At 42.3% G+C, this 25,183-nt stretch overlaps 10 protein-coding genes across 10 annotated transcripts; 7 read left to right on the forward strand and 3 right to left on the reverse strand.

The window, feature by feature from the left end:
• Positions 1–291: 291 nt before the first annotated feature.
• Positions 292–1,263, forward strand: SS1G_01327 (hypothetical protein; the record flags this gene model as incomplete). The annotated part of the gene is made up of 1 exon (XM_001597083.1): positions 292–1,263. The coding sequence occupies one exon, from the start codon at positions 292–294 to the stop codon at positions 1,261–1,263; it is 972 nt and encodes a 323-aa protein (XP_001597133.1).
• A 1,364-nt stretch (positions 1,264–2,627) lies between these two features.
• SS1G_01328 (predicted protein) lies at positions 2,628–4,057 on the forward strand (the record flags this gene model as incomplete). Its single annotated transcript, XM_001597084.1, has 5 exons — positions 2,628–2,669; positions 3,316–3,327; positions 3,598–3,626; positions 3,836–3,876; positions 4,017–4,057. The coding sequence occupies 5 exons, from the start codon at positions 2,628–2,630 to the stop codon at positions 4,055–4,057; spliced, it is 165 nt and encodes a 54-aa protein (XP_001597134.1).
• A 243-nt stretch (positions 4,058–4,300) lies between these two features.
• On the forward strand, positions 4,301–5,893 carry SS1G_01329 (hypothetical protein; the record flags this gene model as incomplete). The annotated part of the gene is made up of 3 exons (XM_001597085.1): positions 4,301–4,322; positions 4,644–4,675; positions 4,754–5,893. 3 exons carry the CDS (start codon positions 4,301–4,303, stop codon positions 5,891–5,893), a joined length of 1,194 nt encoding a protein of 397 aa, XP_001597135.1.
• A 668-nt stretch (positions 5,894–6,561) lies between these two features.
• SS1G_01330 (hypothetical protein) lies at positions 6,562–8,614 on the reverse strand (the record flags this gene model as incomplete). The annotated part of the gene is made up of 3 exons (XM_001597086.1): positions 6,562–7,865; positions 8,139–8,496; positions 8,549–8,614. The coding sequence occupies 3 exons, from the start codon at positions 8,612–8,614 to the stop codon at positions 6,562–6,564; spliced, it is 1,728 nt and encodes a 575-aa protein (XP_001597136.1).
• A 681-nt stretch (positions 8,615–9,295) lies between these two features.
• Positions 9,296–10,817, forward strand: SS1G_01331 (hypothetical protein; the record flags this gene model as incomplete). The annotated part of the gene is made up of 3 exons (XM_001597087.1): positions 9,296–9,947; positions 10,002–10,564; positions 10,626–10,817. The coding sequence occupies 3 exons, from the start codon at positions 9,296–9,298 to the stop codon at positions 10,815–10,817; spliced, it is 1,407 nt and encodes a 468-aa protein (XP_001597137.1).
• A 1,748-nt stretch (positions 10,818–12,565) lies between these two features.
• On the forward strand, positions 12,566–13,315 carry SS1G_01332 (hypothetical protein; the record flags this gene model as incomplete). The annotated part of the gene is made up of 1 exon (XM_001597088.1): positions 12,566–13,315. One exon carries the CDS (start codon positions 12,566–12,568, stop codon positions 13,313–13,315), a length of 750 nt encoding a protein of 249 aa, XP_001597138.1.
• Positions 13,316–14,517: 1,202 nt separating this feature from the next.
• On the reverse strand, positions 14,518–16,951 carry SS1G_01333 (hypothetical protein; the record flags this gene model as incomplete). Its single annotated transcript, XM_001597089.1, has 3 exons — positions 14,518–14,877; positions 14,946–16,830; positions 16,887–16,951. The coding sequence occupies 3 exons, from the start codon at positions 16,949–16,951 to the stop codon at positions 14,518–14,520; spliced, it is 2,310 nt and encodes a 769-aa protein (XP_001597139.1).
• A 536-nt stretch (positions 16,952–17,487) lies between these two features.
• SS1G_01334 (hypothetical protein) lies at positions 17,488–20,385 on the reverse strand (the record flags this gene model as incomplete). The annotated part of the gene is made up of 2 exons (XM_001597090.1): positions 17,488–20,247; positions 20,299–20,385. The coding sequence occupies 2 exons, from the start codon at positions 20,383–20,385 to the stop codon at positions 17,488–17,490; spliced, it is 2,847 nt and encodes a 948-aa protein (XP_001597140.1).
• A 1,083-nt stretch (positions 20,386–21,468) lies between these two features.
• On the forward strand, positions 21,469–21,603 carry SS1G_01335 (predicted protein; the record flags this gene model as incomplete). Its single annotated transcript, XM_001597091.1, has 1 exon — positions 21,469–21,603. The coding sequence occupies one exon, from the start codon at positions 21,469–21,471 to the stop codon at positions 21,601–21,603; it is 135 nt and encodes a 44-aa protein (XP_001597141.1).
• Positions 21,604–23,565: 1,962 nt separating this feature from the next.
• On the forward strand, positions 23,566–25,101 carry SS1G_01336 (predicted protein; the record flags this gene model as incomplete). The annotated part of the gene is made up of 3 exons (XM_001597092.1): positions 23,566–23,626; positions 23,688–24,425; positions 24,482–25,101. 3 exons carry the CDS (start codon positions 23,566–23,568, stop codon positions 25,099–25,101), a joined length of 1,419 nt encoding a protein of 472 aa, XP_001597142.1.
• Positions 25,102–25,183: the final 82 nt, after the last annotated feature.

Here is a 25,183-nt window from a genome sequence, read left to right on the forward strand (position 1 = left end):
CGTCTCGTTGCAATGTTTATTTCCGTTTTGGGGCATTTGTTGAATAAATATTTACACCCAATGACCTAGATACGTACTTGTCCGTTGATGGGTTACCTGTCAATCATTCTGAAATAAGCTCAAATTATAAGCTACTCATTTACTCTCATCACGGATACCGGTAGTTAAGCTCCATTCCACTTTCCCGGATATAAGGACAATCGCAAAGGGACCCTTGCAAAGAGCGACCTTGACCTTAACCTTTAAACCCCTTTAACCCCTACCTAGTACCTAGTACATATCACCTGCATCATGCCCACTTCCCCCGCAACTAGTCCACTTCCTCCACCTGTGTTCATGCCTCAACTCTCCAGCACGTCGCCAGCCCCAACTCCAACTCCTACACCAATGCCTCCTTCGAAAGGGAACTCGGCTTCGCAGCCAGCTAAAGATGATAGGTCCATTGAAACTACCAAATTTTCTCTACCCAAGTTACGTCTCGAGATACGGGACCTCAATCATGCAGGATCGCAGACTTTCTTGACCGCCGTTCTAGCCAACGAAGCTCTCAAAACCGCAGTTCGAAGCGTTCTCACCTTACTTTATGAATCTCCCCATTGTCGCACCACTACTATTCCGACAACTCGATCGGTGACCCTCATCCTTCGTTCCATGGAAGGTGTAGCATATACAACGGGTACCGACCTCGACGATGACCACAAAGAAATACATTTCTCTCTAGATTACATACACCATGCTATTGCATCGGAGCGAAAGAAGCATGAAATAATGGGCGTGTTGACTCACGAAATGGTGCATTGCTATCAATATAATGGATTCAATACTTGCCCCGGTGGCTTGATTGAAGGAATTGCAGATTGGGTTCGGCTGAACGCTGATTTAAGTCCACCTCATTGGAAGAAAGAAGCGAGTGGGAAATGGGATGCAGGCTACCAACACACAGGATACTTTCTTGATTATCTAGAAAAGAGATTCGGTAAAGGCACAGTAAGGAGGGTCAATGAAAAGCTGAGGATTGAACGATACGAAGAGAAACGCTTTTGGACTGAGCTTTGTGGAAGACCGGTAGAGCAGCTCTGGAAAGATTATTCGAAACATCTTGAAGCAGAGCAGAGAAGAGCCGAAGAAGAAGAGTGTGTAATTGTTGAAAAGGAGGATGCTATCACACCTAAAAAGTCCGAATCTGGAGGGGATGAACCAACACCTACCACAGCAACGGAGGAGACGGAAGATGACTCCATGAAATCTGTGAACCCCGAATAAACAAACGCCAGAGCACGCGGAGTACGATATAAATTGCATATCAGAATTCTAGACATCTAAGTTTCAGTGAATATGGATTACTGACTTTGGATTTGAACATTAAAGAGTGTCAGAGGACTTTCAACCTAAGAGACTGTTTAATCTAATGTCAATTTTAGGGCGGCAGCGGAGAGATCTCGCCAATTGTCAGCTTGGAGTTTGCATAACGAGCTTGGTATGCGATATGGTTTTGTAGCTTGCATGCAGAGGTGGCCACTTGAGTGATGCTACGGCTCCGGTAGTGGAAACAATAGTTTTCAGTCGCATCACCCTCAGTGTGTGGCATGCTTCAGGCAAAAGTCTGTTACCAAATTCTAGATAATCCCATATAGTTTAGAAGATAGATTTTGGATGAATTTGCAAAACACTAGCTAACCCGAGCTACCTATTATAGAATGAAAAAGAATAGAGGCTTGTTCATTTAATATCATTTATCGCATCCAATTTTTTCATTGCCTCCACCCATTGATATAAAGCATATCAGATCCTGATATACTACATTTCCATAATCAAGCCTATCTCTATCTTTGAAATATCGCCTGGTCTGGGGAGCCTCTACTCTATGATTCTGAGATGGAAATCAAAATCAAAATCTAACAGACTATCTGATGCCCAAACTTGCAACCATACCTATTAAACCATAGTCCGAGGACTAAAACTGAAATACTCCCAGCTTCCCAACTTCGTCAATTCACCTTCCTCTTCTCAAATCGCTTGCTAGACCATCGAAATAAGTTTCAAGGGCGGGATCTGGGAAATAAATACTCAAATCTTGTGGTGCCTTGTCTTGAATCTCATGAATTTAAAAGGCTCTTATTAGAATCTGCAAGTCTTTCAACCCTTTCATATTCTCCAAGTTCTTCATTTTCCTGGTTATTAAAAGCATTCATTTCTTTTATTTCTGATTGCTTTGCTTTCTTGGCGCTGTAGAATTGTGAGAAACGTGGCTCAATGATATTTAGAAGTGAGGATATTCTAAGTTCTGTCGGATTGGGAGAGATGCGATTTTACTTTATTTTGAAGAAAAAAAACAGATCCGCCCCTAGCGTTATTTGATATCGAGGAGAGGGAACAAACCAGTGAAGCTTATGGAAGAAGAGAAAGAAGAGAAGGCGTTGTTAGGCCCAATATAGCAAGTACGATGATTGTAGGGCTATATAATCATGAATCGTAGGTCCAATAATAAGACAACCCCTCTTCACACCTACAACTAGAACTCTTTCAGCGTATGGCGTGGGCTTATGCGTTCATTTGTAATTCCTCTGCCTATTCAACATTAGTATCAATTGTCGCTCTGAGCTCTTTCAGGAGAGACTGGGAACATAATGTACAGGTCAGAGGCTTCGTCCTTCAAACTTGGTGAAATTGTGGGTACTATGGCGTAATTCTTCTTCCAATTTTCCCAGAATTGATGGAACTTGTATAGCGTTACCGAGTCATGACAAATATTCGAGATGATTGTCTGTTTGTGCTTAGACTTTCGTCGTAGATAGTTAGATCTTAGATGGGGGTTTGGATTTCGGGTAAGTGTAGTGTGATAATTATACTCATTTTGTGTTCTCGAGACTCGAGAGTGTCTCTTGCAGTCATGTTCTCGACGGGTATTAGAGTTGAGGTTGGGAGCTCTGTGAGAGTTATTTGAGCTGGATGGGTGAGGATATGTATGGAGGCTTTTGGGTGAGGATATGTATGGAGGCTTTTGGGTGAGCTGTGATATTTGTCCATGGTGGGGGAAACATTTTAGACCTCTTTGAAAAGTCGATAGTTAGTCTTACATTGATTCTACTCATGCTCTACTGGAGGAGTTGTTCTATGAAACATGTCATATATCTTTCAGATATTGTCTAAATCAGATAAATTTGAAGTTTGACTCCACACTCTTCGACGATATATTCGATCATAGGCCAGTATTGTAGATTCTGGGAATATATTTATTGTATCTTTGCTGAAAGATTCTATATTGGAGCTACTTGACAATATAAAGCCATAATTATACTTGCTATGTCGAGCTAGCTTAATATCGTTGTATGTAGCGCGTCGCCTAAAGGTTTAGGGGGGAATCTAAAATATAACTGTGGATTCATATATAAATACACACTACTTCGCTAGGATCGACGGTCCTGCACACTTCTCAACAAGGTCTAGATTGAGGCTCCAAATTTGTGTTCCCCAATTTCACCCCGCAATTGTTAAACTAAAAAGGACTAGGATATTTCAATTGAGCATGGCCACCTTTCGTTGATCGATTGGCGTTTCAGAGATTGTGTTATCGGAGAGTGCTAAATACGTCGATAGTGGAGGATGATATCTCCAGCCCATGAAAGGTAAGAATCACACTGTACCGTTTATTGTACATATACACCGACTCAGTTGTGAGACTCTTACATATGCAAATGCTAGATAAATGACTAGATAGACGAATCTCCCCAGAACACGCAAACAGCACAACATGAACCCAAAATTGTTGGCGGGACACAAGAAATGCTTTGTTTGATTTCTACATTATTTATTGGATATGCTCACGAATCAAGAGATGGAGAAGGTTTCAAACAATTTACTTATGCGTGCTAGACAGTAAGTAGATATGTAAGATTATATTTATTTATTACAATCCAACAACCTTCTCATTGGGGATTTGTCCAATATTCCGTAAAATGTCAATACTACCATAGAGAACAGGGCTTTCAGCTTCCTCATGGGTATGTATATATTAGTATTACTCTGGGCGGTTATCCAACGGGCGCAAGTAGGATAGAAAGCAAACTATTAAAAGTAGTGGAGTTCCCGCTCCGAAAATACTTAATGACGCCTACTTTTTAAAAACCAACATCATTCATCATTCATTACCATTCCACACTTTCCGTTTAGTTTCCTCTTTATATAATCTGACAACTTAAAGTTCCCTTAATCATCTCCTAATATTGTTCCTGTTTTCATACTTACTCTTCTTTCCCTTTCTGCCCTTTTTATATTCATCTAATTGACAGATAAATTCAATATGCCTTTCATGTTTTCCCCAGGTACGTGTAACTGTACGGCGGCATCGGAAGCAAGCCACAAATTAAATCCGTGATATTCATCCAGCACTGGTTTCTTATCCTGTGATAGGCGTAGATCGCCCAATACCTTGCAAGGCAAGTGGCGCTGGTCTACGCAACCTCATCAGAGGCAACCATTTATCCTTCCACTCAACTTAATACCCGATTCCTATTACTTTCCTATCCGATTCTCTTCATGAGAGCTTCATGAGAAGTTTCCTTTATCTTTTTCCGAAATATTTTCCTCATCTTCTGCAAAATTTTATTGAGGAAAAATGCCTAATCATCCTGTGTTGGTTTCAGGTGCGGTAATTGTTGTTGCTGTGGCTGTTGGTGTGAGTTTCCCCTCTTTTGCTTTTGCAGAATGCATGCAATGCACGATGAAGAAATCCGAAAATTAATAGAAGCAATAGGCCGCAATAGCAGTATATGAATCACCGCAAGCTCGACAATTCGCGGAAGATGTCCGTCGTAAAATAGCACTTGCATTACATTCCCTCGGCGATGAAATCAATCCAAGTAGTCGGCAACCTCGTTTCAACCGACCGGAGGATGCCGAGGGTTTCTTACAGAGTGCTTCGGAAGCAGGTGTAGATGCCGATGAGGATAGTAGAAGAAAACAGAGAGAGGAGTTGATGTACTGGAATGCAGTACGCATGGAAAAAATGGAGAAGGAGAAAAATATGAATGAGAAAAGACCGGCAAGCAATAAAAGTCGAAGTTCGAGTTTCGAGGACTTCTTACAAGAGGATCCGAATGCTGAGAAGGGAACTTTCGTTTACAATACTGGTACAGATTTGAATAGCCAAGCGGAAGAGGGTCTTACTCATCGACGAGGTGTCAGAGGCTTGGATCGATCGACAATTTACGCAAACCCATTTGCTGACGAGCATGGTATTGATATTGAGGAACAACAAGCCACGGATAGGAATTTAATGTCACCTGAAGATGGCGAACAATATGAATCGGATTCTGAAGGACTATATAGCGTACACGAAGGCCCAACTCGACCTCGCTCTAGACAAAGTACCGCTACTCTCGCAGCAGTAGAACCTTTGGCTCACGAAGATACAGAGACACTCGTTGATATTTCGGAGCCATTCATTCCAGACCCACCAGTTTCTGTACCTACCTATGAAAGCATGGAAACCGAGCCCACTTATACTGAAAGAGCACAAGATACTCAGAATCCATTTGCTTCCATCCACGCTTGGGCCGATCATACCGATAACTCAACTGGCTTTTACTCTCCTCTCCCTGTTACACCTCACGAACGTCCCACAACTCCAACTTCCACTCATGTTTCCCAAATGACACCTCCGTCACCCACTTCCTCCGATCCTGATTATTCCTCTCTTGAATCTCTTGATGGAGATGGAATGGCTACTCCTACAGATTCTGCATCATTAGCTGGCTCAGGCGAGGAAGTTTGGCATCCAAGAAGTGGTACTACCAGTGAAGCCGATGTTATGAGTGTGGATGATGGCATCGTAACACCTGACAGTTGGACTGAGGTCGGAAGCTTGGCAAGTGAAGATGCCGTACACCATTAATTATTCAAATTGAGTCTCAGAGCTATTCGCTTATAAACCGCGGAGTCTATAGTAGGCGTAGCACTGGTGGAGTAGGGTTTGGCGTCGGATAGACGTTAGAATATATCATAACAAACAGGCAGCCAATGAAAACTTTGCAACTAGGTAGCTATGCATCAATAGGAAAATTGGGAATAACAACCTGGGAATACAAGCATGGCGTCAGGATTAATGGGAGATGGGAAGGAATAAGGATAGGCGTACAGTAGTGGACATACCTAACCGTCACTAAATTGATCGACTGACATACAAATTTCTTTTTGGCATCTGTTCTATTTTTTACTGATGGGATAGGTAGGGATAGGGTGTTTGGAATGGAAATATTCACCCAATATACTTGCTCCCTTGCTCTATAAACTTTTTATTGTATATGTATATGTATATGATAGGTTATAACCGTCCATATATCAATTCGAACACAAAATCGGTATTTAAGATGAGTAGTATTAAAAAATGCTCTTGTATTATTTATTATTGAATTATAATCCAAATTATCGGATGCTTTGACTAGGCCTACACCTTCTACCCATAAGTGACCTGCTTACTATCTATACAACATTGCTACAGGTAAATATACATAAATACATAAATACAAAAATATACACAACTCAAAACCAAAACCAAACCCATCAAGCAGGCACCCCTTCATAAACCACCCCTCCCCTTTTCTTTCCTCTCCTCCTCCCTCTCCCCCTCCTACTCCTCGCCCTCCCCGCACACTTCCCCGCCAAAACCAACCCCGTCAAAATCATCACAATCAGCGCCGCCACCACAGGAACAATAACCTCCCTCTCCCTAATATCATCTAGCAACCTCTGATCACCATACGGACACGAGGCATTGGGACCCCCAGCCGTCCAGCAATTCCTCGTATCGAGCGAATTAAAATCTATCCAGATTTTCGCATTTGTCTTGGAATCGGAGTCGGAATCGGAATCGAAATCGGAATTGGGGGATGAGGAGAGTAGATGGATGGTTTGTAGGAGATGGGTGTTTTCGAGCGCGGTCCGGGGGGAGGAGAATGTGTACGGTGCAGGACAGGCTTGGGAGGCGTAGGAGTAGGATATTGCGTAGGGGGTTAGTGTCCAGTTGTAGGGTTGGGTGGGGAGGCGGCACGCGGCGTGGAGTTTGCTGGAGCAGTCGGTTACGTGCCAGTGGTTTGAGGGGGTGCGGAGGGTGGCGCAGCGGAAGAGGGGGTCGTTGGTTGAGGATGAAGAAGAAGAGGAGGAGGAGTTGCGGGGTTCGTTGGGGGCCCAGGACCAGATGGTGGAGTAGGCGTAGTTTTTGTAGGGGGAGTTGTCGGTGTTGGCTGTGGTGTTGAGGAGGGTCATGTTGAGGGTGGGGGAGATACCACAGTTTGTTAGGGATGATGTTAGGTTGAGGAGGGAAGTGAGATCGGAATTTGAGTGTGTGGGATAGTCGAAACCGGGTATATTTGCCGCTGTTGCCCAGGATGAGTTTACTTGCGAAACCTGTTCTGTGGCATTGGCGAAAAAGCATCCGCTTGTTAGATTGCCATCAGGAGTGGTTAATATATCGTTCCCGCGGCTGTTACTCAAATAGCCTGGAGAAAAGATAGTGTCTGAATCTCCAGTGAAATTGTATCCCTTCATTTGAGGATCCACGTTGCCAAACTGCAAAAGCATTCGTTTGCCTTGCGAAAATTCGACATAAGCTTCTGATGGCCAACCATCTTCCGTCGATACCACGCCAAATTCGCGTGTAGTGGTAGAATAGTAATCTAGAGCAGGTCTATATCTTTCTGTAACTGAGTACCATGATGCATTCAGATTTACTCGGTTAGATCTTAGATCGTTTGGTGTATAGATGTATGCTGATAAATTTGCCGAGAAAATTGATCCTAGATTTTCCAAAAAAGTTGGGAAATTGGTTGGTTGGGGAGCAGGACCGTTGATACTAGCATCGGATTTAACTGCGTGGATGTTAAGAGTCAGAATGAGCATGTGTGCTTCAATTGTATTTTGTGTTTCTTGTATGTAGTCCAAAAGTAGGGTTGTTAACATATGTAAGTTGATAGTCGGAGCACAAGTATAATGGCCAATATTGTACAGTAATCTGTTGGAAGAAATTGGGACTGTAGATTTTGTCGGTAATGTTGCCTCGAGCGAGCTGGTCATAAAGTCCCTTGAAGATAAAGTACGAGAGGAGGAACTCAAACGGGGTGTGCTATCTCCGTTTATCATACTTGATGAAGAAATAATCGTACTCGTAGCTGTATCCTGTCTGGCAACCAAATCTGTAGTTTGTGAAGCAGAAGTCAAACGAGCCGTAGAGGAAGGACGTGTTGATGTTGGAATTGGTGAAGAAACCATACTCGAGGTCTCGACTGGTAACGCTACAGGACAAAAACTCCATAATTGTCTCATTTCATCCCAGTATAAATCCACTTCCAGTCTCCGAAACCCATTGGCCAATAAATTGGAAATACAGAGAGTCGCATCATCATCCTCATATTTGAGAAGTGGGAAACATGCAGCCGTTAAAGAAATACCTGGAGTGGTAACATAATTGATGGGAATGTTTAATCCCACATCTCTTTGTGACTGAGAAATACTTTAGCAAGAGTACTCATGGGGCAAGCGGAGCGTAACATACCAGATAGGCTGTGTCATAAGGATCTTTCGGTAAAGCATCAGTATCTGGTTTGTAAGTCTCACTCATTTTACAAAGTGAGTCTCAATGTCTTGTCTTCTAGTCAATATTTGTAAAGTTGCCCTATCAATTCTTTCCTATCCGAAGTATCCGAACATCTAAATGTTGTCATAGCTTAAATGGCCTGGAAGATGTGATATATGTGTTTAGGGGATGTATGCGCAAATGATATCAATAAGAAGATAGCATTTGGCTTTCTTTGATTTAATATTGAGGATAATCTAGCATCGAGTTGCTAAAACCTGAAATTATGTACTAAATTCGCTTTCCATTTTGTTATTTTAGCTCTTGAGTCCTTAATTAATTAGTAGCCGACTCGGATGAAGGAGGTTCGTATTTTGGAAGAATGAGCATGGATTAGGCACTAGAAATATGTAGGATCTTACATAATGCGCTAGCAGTAAATTCTTAACTCTTTATCAAAGCTTTGAACCTATTTTAGCCCTTGTAAGCTCCGTGCACCGTTCTTGCGTTCTTGCATCCTGCGTCCTTGCCTTTCCTGTCATCGTCCGCCACATATGTGGCTGTACAACATCCCCACATTAAAGATTTGGACAGATAAGTTTAATAAATTTATCTTTATTCACTCATTTCACTCACTTCACTCAATTCAAGCACATTTCTCAATAGTCTCCCTTTTACTGTCCTTACCTGCTTTGTTGTATTTGATCTCACACATAAATATTCAATATGGATTCGCCACCACAGCCAGATCCCCAACAAGTTCAACAACAGCAAGGTCAACCACAACCAGGACCAGTACAAATTCAACTCAGATTACCAAATGGCCAACAACCAACTCCAGAACAGTTACAGATGATGCAACAGCAAATTGCTCATGATGCACAGCAAGCTGGAATGTCGATACCTGATTTCATAGCAAAGATCAGAGCCCAACAACAAGCCCAGCAACCATCTCCAGAACAAATGCAAGCAATGCAGAAACAATTGGCTCAAGATGCAGAAAAGGCTGGTATGAGTGTACCTGAATTTGTCGCAAAGATTAGAGCGCAGCAACAAGCTCAGCAACAAGCCCAGCAACAAGCCCAGCAGCCATCTCCAGAACAAATTCAAGCAATGCAAAAACAATTGGCTCAAGACGCAGAAAAGGCCGGTATGACTGTACCTGAATTTGTGGAAAAATTAAAGGCGGATGCAATGGCTCAACAGCAAAAGCAAAGAGAAGCTGCAATGCAACAGCAGCAGCAACAACAACAACCTCAACCAATTCAACCAGGTCCTCCCAATCCAGCAGCTATTGCTCTCGCAAACTTTCTGATGAGCCAGGATTTGAAAACGAGAACATGTATCTTGAATGGTCAAAGAAAGGAGATGTTCAAAGGTAAGCATTTTGAATCACTCCGTACTGCTATTATGTTTTAACCTTCAATCATAGTAAAACGTGCCCTTCGAGCAATTCAATCGCCAGCCTATGAACAAGCTCGCAAAAAGAACCCACTCCTTCCAGAAGTTTCCGATCGCGCGTCGCTTGAAAACTGCTTCAAACTTCTTCCACTTTCCCTCCTTGCACTGCGTGTTTCGAAAGCCGATCCTCATGAAGGTCATGATCATGCTCCTGGTGCTCATACTATAAAGCGGGTGAAAGGACTTTGGACTGTAAAGATTGAACAACAACAAGAATGTAAGGAGGAGCTTCACTTTGTATGGCTTTACGAAGGTACACAAATCAAACAGAAATTATACGCCGCTGGAGCATTAGCGATTGTATTTGCAGTTGTCATGTTTCCACTTTGGCCCGTTAAGATGAGGTTGGGTGTGTGGTATCTAAGTATGGGTATGCTTGGATTATTGGGATTGTTCTTTGCGATGGCCATTGTCAGATTGATTTTGTTTGGAATTACGATGTTTGCAGTACCTCCTGGATTATGGTTATACCCGAATTTGTTCGAGGATGTGGGATTCTTTGATAGTTTCAGACCCGTCTGGGGTTGGCAAGAGGTTCGTTTTCCATTTCATGAAACAAGCGATTTTGAAGGAGAAGCTAATTCAGTATTAACAGGAGAAAAAGAAGAGTAAGAAGAAGTCTAAGTCAAGTGGCTCCGCAAATGCGGGCGCTACGATGGCAGCAATGACAGGACAACCAGCTCCAGCATCGGCAACTACAACAGGATCAGCAGCACAGATTTTAACTGGGGGAACTACACAACGAAGTCTAGCACCAAGAGTTGAGGAGGTCTTTGATGAAGAGTAAACGGTGTAAACGAATTTACTTCGTGATATGAGATAATTGAAAGACGGGCTAGGATTGGTTGATGAATCTATGGATGATTGGGAAATCACTGGTGTACAATAGTATTTGGGGGATATTTGGAAGGGAATTATAAATTATTTTCTATTGATCACAAATACTTGAGGATTACACCTTCATTTGTCTAGCGCTGGTGAATTTCCTCTACTGCAAAGCTACCTTGAACATAAACAGATGATGATATGACACCCTGAGTTGCATACCCAGATCATCCTATTCTTGGTATCTAGAGCCCGAAACTGTGATGATGACAGAGAGATCGGAAGAAAGACAAAACCTTCAACTTGGCAATGGAACTTTTATTGTCCTAGTAGGAAGGAAGGAATCATCGAACCAGAAAACAGCGGAGAGGAAGATATTATGGAAAAGATTCGTGGGTTTGCAGGTTCATGGGTTAGTGAATGGAAGAGTTTATAGAAAGGATGATTTCTTGATAGAAATAGAATGATAAGAGGTAGGAAGGGGGTGGAGGTATACTCTGTAGAGCGTCAATATGGGGGTCTTTCGGGGAAAGGGAGCAGATCAGATAGATAGATAGATAGATGGGTGTATGGATGTTTGAGTTTTATGGAGGTTGGTTAATTGGTTAATTGGTAGGTGTGTGTACTACCTAGGTATGTATTAATGAAGTATGTCTCTAGGTATTACATAGTTTAGGTTGAATGATAGATACTTAGATGCGTGAGTCGAAGAGTGTTTAGGAGGATTTATGGATTGAGAACTTGGAAGTTAGTGAATGAATGAATGAGTAAACTGACTGTCTGTGCACCCACTGCTGTTTTTTGTAGATATGCAACAAATTTTATGGTCATGTGAAAGGCGTTTAGGTTTAGGTCTTTAGCCGTTTTTGCAAAAATGAAAATGGGAAAATGGGAAAATGGGAAAATTGGGATTGGAAAATTGGGATTGGAAGTGATTGGTTGATGGTTGTATGTATGCATGGATAGGATATTAGATAGGTAGGTAGATTTCTGGCTTGCTGGGTAAATGGGGAGACGTTACGAGTAAGTATCGAACTGAAAGTATGGAGGTACATCAACCTGTATGGATGAAGTGATAGAATAGAATAAGCGTGATCATTATTCAAGTAGCATGTTGGTTTTCACCGGGGCTTACAACCGCTAACTTTTAGCTCTACGGAGAATAGGTTACTGTAACCTTGGTATACAGGTAGTGGGGTTATCATTGCACACAAACCTTGTTAGAATGCGTTCTTTTATAAAGTTAGATACATACTAATTAATACCAATTAATCCATTACTTCGTACATCTTTCATACATACATACATACCCTCTCATCTCCATCCTCATCCATCCAACACACCAAATCAACCATGAGACGAACAACCCGCAAAGCCCTCGTGCACGTCACACTCTTCATCAGCGCCCTCACACTCATCATCTACCTGAACCGTTCCTCGAGCAATACCAGATTCCCCTGGGCACGCATCCGATACAGCTACAAAAAATCCCGACAAGCGGTTCCCCCTCCGCACGGAATCTGTCCCGGACTCACCAGCACCCACAAACCCGCGCTCATCGTATCACGCGTCGAAGCCGACGGCGAAACATCCTGGCTCGATACCCTGAGCCACAAATACCACATCTGCATCTACAACGTCGATTCACCATCCCTCTTGAAATCCACACAGAAAATCTTACAAGTACCTGCTAATCGTGCGCATGAAGCTATGCCCTACTTGACATTCCTCATTGATAACTACGAACACATACCCGCGGCAGGCGCGGTATTCGTTCACGGGAATCGCTATCAGTGGCATAATGATCATCCGCAATACGACAATAGGGATTTATTATCCCGGCTTAATGTGGAGGATGCGTTGAGGGAATATGGGTATCATAATTTAAAATGTGATTGGAGTTTGAGTACGTGTAGAAGTGAAGCGGTTCCCCAGGGAAGTTTGGAGACAAGTATGCAAGCATCTCTACAACCGTGGGATAAACGGGCGGTTTCTGATGCGGCGTTTCCTAAAGCGTTGAAGGTACTGTTTGGCGAGGGGAAACAGTTGAGTAGGACCGATGTGGTCAGAAGTCAATGTTGTGCGCAATTTGTCGTTTCTAGAGAGAGTATTTGGAAACATGATAGAGAGGAATATGTAGCATTGAGACAGTGGTTATTGAATGCTAACGGGGCACCAAGGGATGATAAAGTTGCGGGGAGAATCTTGAGTTATTTGTGGCATGTGTTATTTATGGAGCAAGAGGGAGTGGAAAACGGAACCGTGGATTTGGAGAAACTAAACCGACAGGCGTGTCCGAGTGCTGAACAGTGCTATTGTAAATTGTACGGCAAGTGTGATTTAGATTGTAGGATGAAGGGGAGTTGTCAGGGACAGTATCGCTTACCGAGGGATATGAAACTTCCTGATGATTATGGGAAACAGTTTGAACATTTGGATGGTCATTCTGATGGTCTTTGAGGTTTATGAGTGGAAGCTTTTTTGCATTTTATATGGAGTTGGATGTTTAACTCTTGGATTTGGATAGAAGAATAGATATTAGATGTAAGTAAGACTTTAGAATATTGAATTAGTATATAGATTAATATCAAAGCATGTAAGATCCTACATCGCACTCAAGAGCAACTACAATGTAAACTCTCAAATTTAACACAGCAAAATAAATACTCCAAATCAGAGCTAAAGGTATAAGAAAATAGCAAATATTGAAGAGAGGAATGCCAAACTAATAAGTTTTAGTTCTGCATTACATTCACATTCACATTCTTCCTCCATGGCATACTATATTCCAAGGAGCTATGAGTGAATGAAGATATCATACCACTCACTCAATCAACCATTCATTCATTCATTCATTCATTCATTCTACCCACATACCAACCCATCCACCACCTACCCACCCAACTACTCAAAATCCAAGCTATACAAAAATCCCGAATCCAAAAAATCCAATAAAAACCCCTCAAGGTCCAAGATAAATTAGAATATACTAGATAATTACCAATCAATCACTTACTCACCTCCCAAGTAGGCATCCCTATACATATTAAATAAACCCCCATACTCGATCGAGTACAGAGTTCCATAATGAACGGTGACCTTAAAAATGAAAATAAAAATACCCGAATACTCTATCTAACATCCAATATATAAACCGATAATTATTTCTCTCCTGCAATTCAACGGAAACACTAGGTGGAAGGAAGAATATGTATGATTTAACAAGATGACACCAGTACAGCTTGAAATTTATGTTTCTTATTTCATATTTCATATTTCCAACCCATGGAGAATAAGATTTCCTCTTCAGTTCCATTTACTCATTGGAAGATCTTATATAGATAGATGGATACCTGTGCACATATGGATGCATATATTCTCAACACGAATCTTCCATATGCTAAAATTCAAATCATTCGATAAGGTATCTTCTTCCTAGTAAAAGCACTTAAACGAGCATTTCCTGCCCAGCCCACCTAGGTATCTTTCCGCTCTTGTTCTCGCTCTCGTTCTCGCTCTCGATTTGTTATTACAAAAGTACCAAATTCATACAAGATAGATGGAAGCTCTTCGGTATACATTTATTCAACCCAAATCCATTTGGATGTGCTTCTCTGTCCCTGGCTTTCCATTTTCCAGCCCAATTCATCCCATTCAATGATTTACTGCACGCCCCAGTCATCATCACCCGCAACATCATAATCGATATTCTCTTGCATATCTCTGTCGGCACCTGTCCCACTCATATTCATTGAAGGAGAATCTTGAGCCATGGCATCACCTTCCATTCCACCTTCTATCTTGACATCTGATTCCGTTCTACTACTCCCAGATGAATTCTGAGTATTAGACAATGTAACTGGTGGCAATGGTGTTTGAATCCATGATAAATCAACCTTTCCTACTGATGGGATTTCACCGTTTTGAAGACCGAACATAAATTTCTCAGCTGTGTGGCGATCTTTGAATGTTATGTGACAACCGTTTGCTGTATTAGTGAGCTCAGTGTATTCACCAATTCCCTAGGATATATTAGTACAATAGGACTACCAGTAAGAATCTGAAAAAAAAAAAAAAAAGGAAACCATACCAAAAGATGTTCCCTCAGACTCTCGTCTATTTGTGGATTTGTAAAGTCTGCACCACTAACAGCAATTTTCTTTGTCCGATTGTCAAGAGTGTAGCGGGCAGGAGCACTTCCACCAAATGGAGCACCACCACGTCCTCTGTAACCTCCACGGAAACCACGGGGAGCAAAAGTACCTCTTCCTCTATAGCCACCACGTCCTCGACCACGTCCACCCCATGTATCATCAGAAAGAGGGTTATCCAGGTTTGGCAAGCCTAAAGATTGAGCTTCTGCCTCTAAAGCAGCCAGCTGTTTTTTCAAAGCTTCTGTTTGAGATGAAGTTTTGGGCGCGGGAGACCCTTCCTCAGCCTTGACGCCGGGAGATGCAGATTTGCCAGTCTTAGCCGCAAGTTTCTCCATCAATTTCCTCTTTTCCTCGGCTTGATTTTTCAGAAGCTCTTCTTGGCGTCTCTCCAACTCCTTACGAGTGGCTTCCATTTCCTGTTTCTTCTTCATCTTTTCCTCATGCACTCTTTGTACTTCTTGCTGCTTCTTTGTGAACTCTTCGATATCAATCTGAGGTTCATCCGTCTCTCTTGTAGGAAATGGGCCATGAGTACCATTATTGGTTGTGCCATTAGACGATGCATTGCCCGGAGGTTTTGGAAGTGCTTCAGGGTTTGTGTACCAATAGACCTTCACAAATCTGTTGTCAAAAATGACCTTGGGTGAGCTGTATGCTGTATTTGCCGCGTTCCAATCATCATATTTGACCAAAGCCAATCTTTTATATGGTCTCATATCCACCTCCTTTATGTTGCCGAACTCTGAGAAAAATTCCCGAACAGCTTCTTCTGAGAATTTTTCTTCCGGAATTTGTTCTATGACGATTGTGGTATTATTCGTATTGAAATTTGGTCGGTCTGAAGAAAATTCTGCTCGTCTCCCACCTCTACCAGCATGCATTTGTGATCCACCTCTACCCATAGAGTGCCCTCTACCACGTCCCATACCGCCACGGTTGTTGTCAAGGCCACCGAATGATGCCGGCCCTTGGCCATTGTCATTCTGGTTCAGTTTACCAGTCATAAGCGACGCGTTACTTGGGTCGTATTCGTCTGTAGGTTTGCCCGCACCTCCTGGAACATATATCGAATCTTGACCGTGCTCATACATGCAAGTATTTCCTCGGGCGCAAAATCCTTTCTGGTCATAATCTCGACATCGTTGCTTCCTTTGGCTCATTGGGCCTGCTTGCCCTCTATTTTGTGGGGATCCATTGGGAGGGAATCCTGGCATACCCTGAGGAAGAGGTAGACCCATCGCGTCCATCGCTTGCTGCATAGCAAGAAGAGCTGCCATTGGATTGTTCGGATCAAGTGGAGGTAATCCTGTCGGGGAACCTGGCATGCCCTGCATATTAGGGAACGGCGCATTAGGCATTGGCATATGTTGCGGACGACCTTGGAATCCTCCTCTACCATTATTGAAATTATCAAAGTTCCCGCGTCCTGCCCCGCCACCTCTTCGCGGTTGTTTATATGCGCGCGCATTTTGATCTCCACCCATATACATCTGAGAATCTCCATCGCCTCGCCCATCATATGTGCGCTTTCGGGAACCGTTTGGATGGCCCATTGGAGCTCCCATATTTAGATTGTTGAAGGGTGCACCTGATGGTCCAGTAGGTGGCGCAAATGGTTGTGAGGGGCGACGAGGTGGCCCGCCACTTAGATAAGTCTTATATTGAAGGGCATCGAAGACATCGCGTACGAAAATCGATGTATCCTCTTTTAAGAAATCGGGAATTTCAGCCAGGCAAAGTTGTCGAACTGTGTTTACATCTCCATCATGTCGCAATAAAGCAAGAACATAATCGGCGAGGACATCGGCATCTGCATCTGACCTATAAAGAAAATTAGAATCATGCCTATATGATGGCGAAAATTGAAGTAAACATACGTATTTTCAAGTCTCTTGATAATCCACTTCTTCAATTCTCCAGCATCTTCTTCTGGAAACAACATCTCGAGTAAGACCTGTTTGTCGCAGTGTGGTGATTGAAAGTTTGGGTATCCTTTGATACCAGTTAATTTTCGAGGGAGTGGTTGATATGCAATTATAAATTCATGGCTGTTTGCACAAAACAGTTTGTGTTTGGCAACAAAATAAGTTGAGAGTTCTCAAAAAGTTGACCGGGAAGCTCTGTTGTGGTCTGAGCGTCAAAGCTCTTGCACAAGAAAATATCGGGGGAACTGTTGAGGAAAAAATGATATTGAACTAAATATCAATAATAATATTGACCTAAAATAGGTACATTTACTTAGAAATTTCATTTATACTGTCCTATATATATTATTACTGCGATCTAAGATGCTTCAGTTTTAAAAATTGAAACAGTTGTTAGTTAGTCAATATCAGGAAGTGAAAGGGATGGACCCTTCTGATTAGTTTCATAGTATGTTACTAAGAAAGAGAGAACATGAAGTAGCAATGTACAAATCCATCCAATTCTGTATTTATATCTCTATCTATCCACTATATCGTACAGCTTTTACTATCATTATTCATTCCCAGCATGAGTCCTCTCATCAAAGATTCTTCTACTCGTTCCAGAAGGTGTCCAAGGTTCAAGGCCTTCTTCAGATGAAGCATCATGTAGTCCTCCCACCTTAATCATAGGTACCTTCGTCGAGCTTGATTTGTCTAGGTCTTTTCTATCAACCATTGTATCTTCACTGATACTTTGAACCTCATTCTTTCGAACAGCTGATCTCTTCAAATCATCCTTTGGAGCATCATTTGATCTCCGTCTAATCCATTCCAAAAACTTTTGTCTATAGTCTTTACTTCCAGGTTCGTTTTCCCCTGTATTTATATTTGCTGACTTGACTCTCTTGACTTGGATATCAGCATCTATATTTATTATAGCATTTCTCCTTCGCCAATACCAGATTCCTGCGCAGGAAACTGTTACTACAGTTACAGCCGTGATCACAAAAGCTATCGTTCTCAGAATTTCTCTTTTTCTCCCCTCTGTGATATTGTGGTTGGACTTAGGATTGGGACCCGTGGGTACTGGAGTCAGAATACTGTTGGGATCGGCATTTTCGCTGACTGTACTCGCTGGACTTGGGGGTGCTGGCCCAGTTGTCCAATTGGATGGTTCAGGTCCAAGAACAAAATCCATCGTTCCACCATTCGTAAAGACATCGTTCCAAGTAAGCCAAGATTGATTCCATGAAATTCCGTTGACTTGGAGGGATTGGACGTAGAAGGCAGATTCAGACCCGCCGACGGTGGTCATGGCAAGTGATTTCCCACCACCAAGTGAAATAGTTGTATTTGCGAACCATGGACTGCCAATTAAGAAAGTGGTTTGTCCGACCATAGGGTATAGACCAAGCATATTCCAAATCAACCATGATTCCATCGCACCAGCATCACTATTTCCTGGTAACCCACCAGGACTAGAGGAGTAATATGACTTTGCAATGTATCGAGATTGTATGACACTCAAATCCTGTCTTCCTACGTAGTTGTACAGATATGGAGTAGTGAATGATGGCTCATTACCTGGGTTGAAAATTGTATTATTAAAGCCCGACGAGCGCCCAGAGGTGTTGATTCCAGGTTTGAACATGGTGTTAAGACGGTTCACGAAAGTAGATGGTCCGCCTGATAATGCAATCAGTGTCTTCATGTCATGATGCATATTGAAGGAATATTCCCAAGGTAATGCCTCATAGTATGCATCCTTCCAATAACACCCACCACAAGAAAGTGGATTCTGTTTGATGAATCCTGCAGTACTTCTGGGAACGAGAAATCCATTGAACCCAAGGGAAGCCGCGTTAGGGTTCCAATGGTTTACCCAATTTTGAGATCTTTTCAAATATTTCGTTGCATCATCTTCCATACCTAGCCCAGTTGCTACTTGATACAGAGAAAAGTCGTTGAAGGAATATTCAACGGCTCGAGAAACTGCTCGACCATATTTTGGTGTAATATATCCGTACTGTAACCAATCAGGAAGAGCTCCACGCCCTTCTTTCGTTGAAGAAGAATTATCTCGAGGATCATTGTTATTAACTGGAACAATTTCAGCATTTTTGACCATAGCTTGGTATCCCGTGGTCCAGTTCACTGCACCCCTCACCCCTTTTACATATGCATCAGCTAGTACGTTATCAGAATTTGACCCCCCTTGGGTTGCGCCATTGAAATTTGAGGACCTGGCATCCGGCATATAACCTTCAAATCGGAATATATCAATCAGCGATCGAATATATTCCTCATATGCTACCGGCTGAAGTATATGAAGTAATGAGAAAGTACACCGAAATAGATCCCAAGTCGTAAATGTATCATCATAGTATGGCTCTGAAGAAATCCACAACGGATTTTCCCCGGTACGGTTGGATGGTAGTAAGTGCATGAAATATAGGGAGCTATACAACAATCGTAGGTTCGTTTTGTTGGTCTCAGTAGTCGTGACTTTGGCCAAGACCTGGCTGTTCCAGACATCTCTTGCGTCGTTCGTCAAGGTTGACAGCGTTGTACCAGAAGGTATTTGAGAACTGACATTTTCGCAAGCCTGGGCTGAAGATATGAAAGATATTCCGACCCTGGAGACTACCGTTGTGCTGTTGAAAGTAAATATTGCCCCTAGTCGAGTGTTGGAGGATGCAGTTTTTTCTATACTGTAACTAGCAACCTTGCTTCCATTAAGACTCGTCCCGACGAATGTCTTTACCGTCGATAGACTTTCGAAGTAACCACAAAAGTATATTCTCCAGTCAGGCGCCATGTTCCAGCCATTGTTATAATCCCCGAATCCCTCATAGTGACCATCCTCTAACACAGTAATATTCCCACCAAGATAATTCTGGGAAAGGCCTTGTTTTCGATATGATGGCAATACGTGAGACACATCGACGACTACATTTGGGGTTCCTTTACCCTCCGGAAACGTATACTGGTAGAAGCCCGCACGACTTGTTGCCCCAAGTTCAACAGTAATGTTACTACCCAGCGAGGCTTTATAATAGCCTACAGATGTTATATCGGCGGAAGCTCGAGTGTCATTCAAGTTGGCCAAAGGGTTAGTTATATTCCCGAGGACAGGCATTTGTGAGACGACGCCATATTTTGGAGCTCCTCCAGTTCCGCTTTCATGCATCATGGAGAACCCGGTAAAGTTACCACGCAATTCAGTTCCAGAATAACTATCACTTCCCGTATACATGTCAGGCCCAAGTTTGACCATACCAAATGGTAAAGAAACCCCAGGGAAGGTGTTGCCTCCATTGGCTTCTCCATTCTAGAAAATATATTAGGCAGACTATCGTATATTGATAGTGTAGAAACTTACTGTTGTAAGAACATATTGTGAAAAATCCACAGCTGACTGAGCTGCAACTCCTATCATGAGCCCAATCAGGGTGGTATAAATGTACATTAGAAAGGTGTTAAAAATAAAATGCTTGGCAGAAGTTGGCTACAATTCCATGATTATAAAGTCTCGAACTGTTCGATAGAGAATCATACAATCAGATATGATTAAGCATATCAGCTATTTTAAGTCGAGTCATGAACACCTTGTGCTTTTCATGATGGTCCAGAACGTAAGGAAGGTTATTTGTATAGGGTTTACCCGGATGATCATGAAAAGTTACAATAGAGCTGTGATTCACAAGGAATATATACCAATGCAAATGATATTGACAAGTAACAGAATGATAAAGTTGAAGACAATCTAATATTGACAATAGTCAAGTACTGACAAAAGGAAAGAATGATCCAGGACTAGAGCAGGTCAAGAACGAAATAGGCCACTTGTGACTTCCTATATGAATGATCATAATCCCCATATCGTTGGATTCCACGATACCGGTTGATTGGGTTTGAAGTATTTGATGAATCCATGTAGATCGCTGCGCTGGTCCTGTGTATCCGCGGCATTTTGAGAAGTCAGCGGAGGGGGGCATTGCAGGCTTTCCCGGACCAATGGCACGAGATAAACATCAACGTTTCCTTATACATGGCCCCCAAATTCACCGAGTAAATTCTGCTGGTAAGAATATGATTAACCTAAACAAAGCCTCTCCCATTTATTATTGTGAGAGATTTTGTTTGGGTTTGCTTGTCAAAAGGGGTCTATTTTTAAATCAAGCTTCTCGTACAGTAAGTAGCCTTATACCAGCCCCTAAGCCCTAGCCACAACGGGACTAAACAGATGCCATCGTGTTTTTTACTTCGTTTTACTCACCCAGCGACAAATAAAGGTATCTAATAATGATGGTTAAATACCTAAGTATACTATACACACATAGTAGTTGTTTTCCCAAAGCTCCTCCGTCAACATCGTTCAGGTATTGAATTGCGCCTCCACAACTTACATACCCCTCAAAACATATACTACTTTGCCATTCATAACAAATGCTAGTGCACGTGGCCTATACGAGAAATATTTTGTAGAATCAGCCCATTTGTTGTCAGAAATTTGCTACACCACTGCATCAGCCCCAGGATCATTCTCAACATGAGTTATTTGTTCGATAAATATCCAAAAGCCACTCAACAATGCACAAAGATGACTACAATCACTGCGAAACGCCGTGGAAAGCCTTTCAAATCTATTTCAAGAAGTAAAACTCTCTTGATTGAATGTCAGTAGATTCTGGGGCCCGTCGAATAAATTCTTCCAAAAAGACAAAATCCCCGAATATTAAGATCTGGGCTGATGTGGTCGAGTTTCTGGGGAAACCCCGCCTCTTCCCGGATTTGATTTTAAGTATAGATTGGGCATTACTGCATTGTGTATTAAACAGTCACCATCTATGGCGTTCTAGAAGGTTTCCCAGACACGGTCGCCTTGATTCTTGGGCATCTTACTGTACTGTGTGCTGAGCACACGCAGATGATATGAGGAGCTTCATGATGGAAATGCACTGTTATGCTATATCCTTCTAAGCTCGGTGGACCCGATATCCAAACTTGTTTGCCCCTCTCCATTTAGAAATCACGATTATTTTCGAATGAGATTGTCGGATGCATTAGAATAGCTCTTGGTCAACGTGCGGAGAATGAAGAATTTGGAAATCATCCAAAACAATGAATGGTTCCTCCATGGCTTACCTCGTCTATCCCGCACATCCCCATCTCCACACGCACATACCGGTACACATTCACCACAACTGAGGGAATTCCATTCATTCGGCTATTTCTTCTCATGCTTGTTGAGGAGTTTCCTCGCTGCGCCTCCTCGAAGGTAGTAAAGATAGCGAGAGATCCAATGGCAACTTTTTGTATCAGTCTGAGTAGAACAAATAGGATCAATGCACGATTAGGTATATTTCATGATACACGATACGCGATACGCAACCATCCCGTGTAGGACTCAGAAACACCATCATATATGCCATACTACCTAAATACTCATATTTAAAATCCTTCTCATTCCTTCAAATTTTATATTTCCTGTTACATGATAGTGATGCATGCTATGTAATGTTGGTGTTACATCATTGTAGTACTGTCTTTACGTACCTGATGATCAACACCATATTTTGACAGACTTTGCGTCAGTCGTCAAAATCCAACGTCTAATTTCAAATTGTAGAAGCTAAAAATATATATATCACATCTCATGGAAATCTCATCACATCTAGCTTAATTATTACTGTGCCGGATCATCCTTGGCCGGATCTTCGGTATTCTAGATATCCACTTTTTACCTCAAACGCACCCACAGTTGCACGGTACGGATTTTCTTCACCAGGAACATTCATGAACGAACGACACAATATTTCCATTTTAAACCTGGAAACGTACATACAATTAGTAGATTTCTTTTACTATAGCTTCAATTGTTTCTTGCATTGCATTAGCACAACCTACAATCTCAAATTTTGTCCTCCAGGTATGTATTACTTGGATTATATACACAGCCATGCATTTCTTGATCCTTCCATTCCCTCTGGCTACCTGGCTAGAATTATACAGAAATAAGGGAAGTTAACGAGACCATTCCTATCAGGGCAATCCTTTCAATAAAGTTACCCGCCCACTTGGCCAATTTAGCGGTCCATCTCCCTCCCGCCCCTCCTACCTTCATCTCATCACAACCTATCACCATGCACCAACAAAAATAAATGTGAGTAATTGCAAGCAACTGCAAGCAAGTGTAAAGCAAAGTGCGAGCATGAACCTGCAAGCCATGGGGTAATCATGGATAATGTTAGATAATGTGGGTTAATCATGGGTCATCTACAACCCATCATGAGTCCTACAAGGCAATATTTACCCGCTGCGAAGAAACTCAATTGAGTATAACCTTATGCCTTATGTTATCAATTCTCATGGGCTTTTTTGGGCGTCTCGATCTCTTACAATCTTGTACGACGTTCCCATTTATGTCAAGATAGCCAATCATTACGATTGAGTTATCACATCTTTCAGACCTCGTCTTTATCTTTGCAATGATGCTCTTCTAGCTTCTCTGTTAGTTGGTTGAAATTTTCAAAACATTCTTACCCTCGTTTTCTTTTGTCTTTAATCTTCCTATTCGATTGGAAATTGTGTTCGGTATGAAGTCGTGGTCATGCAATCCTTGAGCAGGTTTCTCAATGATGCGCAAATGGCTTGGTTAAATTCTTCTATCAATTGTTGTGCGGCGGGGGAAGATGTGGGAAGTTGTGGTAAGCAGATTAATGGGAAGTCTGCAGTTATGAATAGTTCTAACAAAACATCAAGAACCAGAAAAATCAATGCGCATAGTAAATGGACAACCTCAATTAATATCTCCTCCATTACCACAACCATTAGAAAGACCACAGACAGCATCTCCTCTGGAGAGACCACAGACTAGAGGGAAAGAATGGACTACTAGTCGATCAAGGACATCAAGTCGTGGAAGCTTTAGTTTGAGAAGAAATTTATCATCTCGTGCTTCAAATCGAATGGTGATTAGTGCTCCATATAACTTCCAACATCATACGGAAACGAGTTATGTGAGGGAACCGGAACGAGTCGTCATTAGGAATGATCCAAAATTGCGACCGTTGGAGTTGAGCATATATTTACCAGGAAATCGATTATCACCCTTACCAGAGTTTGGACCTCATACATACGATGGGAAAAATGATCGTACATTACTTCATGTAAGGAGCGAGTCGGCGTTGGAATTTAGGGTGCCCAGGAAACCAATTCTGTCCACCGTTATTGAAAAAAAGTCAATGAAAGCCGAGGCGTTGTTGGATGCGGCGAATGATTTACCTCAGGAGCGCCCTACACGATTAAGAGCAAATACGGAACCACCTGCGTATGAAAGAGTCAAGTCTGCGTTATTGGAAAATATAGAATTGGATAAACGACTAAAAGAACTTGATGAAGCTATCGAGAGAAGAAGTATTTATCTAGTCAGTCGACCAACAAGTCGTACAAGCCGAGCTGAAAGTCGGCAAGAACGACGTGAGAGTATATACTCAGAATTCACGGGTAAGCTTTTAGTTTATTGCCATATCCTAAATACAACAAGTCTAACGAAACCAAAGAACCCATGCCCGCTATCACCGATCTTCCACTCCACAACACCAATCGTCGACCCCAAACAGCTCCCTCACGACCCCGCCGTCTAAAATCCATAGATTCTTCTCTACGAGCCCCGAAACTTCTTAAAGAACGTCCATTACCTCCTCCTCTTCCCTTGGTTCTCCAAACACCCCAGGTTGCCGCCAGAAGCAAATCTCTTTCGCGCGTCTCCTCCTGGTTATTCCCATCCGAACAACATCACTCTCGCCACATGTCTCTCGATTCAGTTACCAACACCCCCAAACCCGTAACATCTAGACAGGGTTTCTATCAATGTATAGAAGTAAAAGAAGTCGATAACCCGCTTAGTGTGAGCAGTGTTAGCAGTATTGCAAGTGAGAATGATGGCAATGAAGATTATGAAGAGACGAGTTGGAGCGAGAGTCCAAGTCTTGGTCGTGGTGATAGGGATGTTAATGAATTGGGTTATGGAGTGAGAATTAGTGCGGATAGTAAGAGGTTACAAGTTGCGCCACCTAGTAGAGATGGAGCGAGGACATTTGGGGGAAGTGAAAAGAGTGAGGAGGCGAGGTGGAGTATGGCTTATGGATATGGAAAGGATAGTGTTGGAGTTGCTTTTTAATATATTGGGTGCACTGTATAAACATATGGATGGTACAATGAGGTTGGGATCTGGCGGTATGGTTCGTCGGCTGTCTGGTTGG

This window comes from Sclerotinia sclerotiorum, genomic scaffold, assembly GCF_000146945.2.
Source record: "Sclerotinia sclerotiorum 1980 UF-70 scaffold_2 genomic scaffold, whole genome shotgun sequence".
In the NCBI taxonomy this organism is placed as follows: domain Eukaryota; kingdom Fungi; phylum Ascomycota; class Leotiomycetes; order Helotiales; family Sclerotiniaceae; genus Sclerotinia; species Sclerotinia sclerotiorum.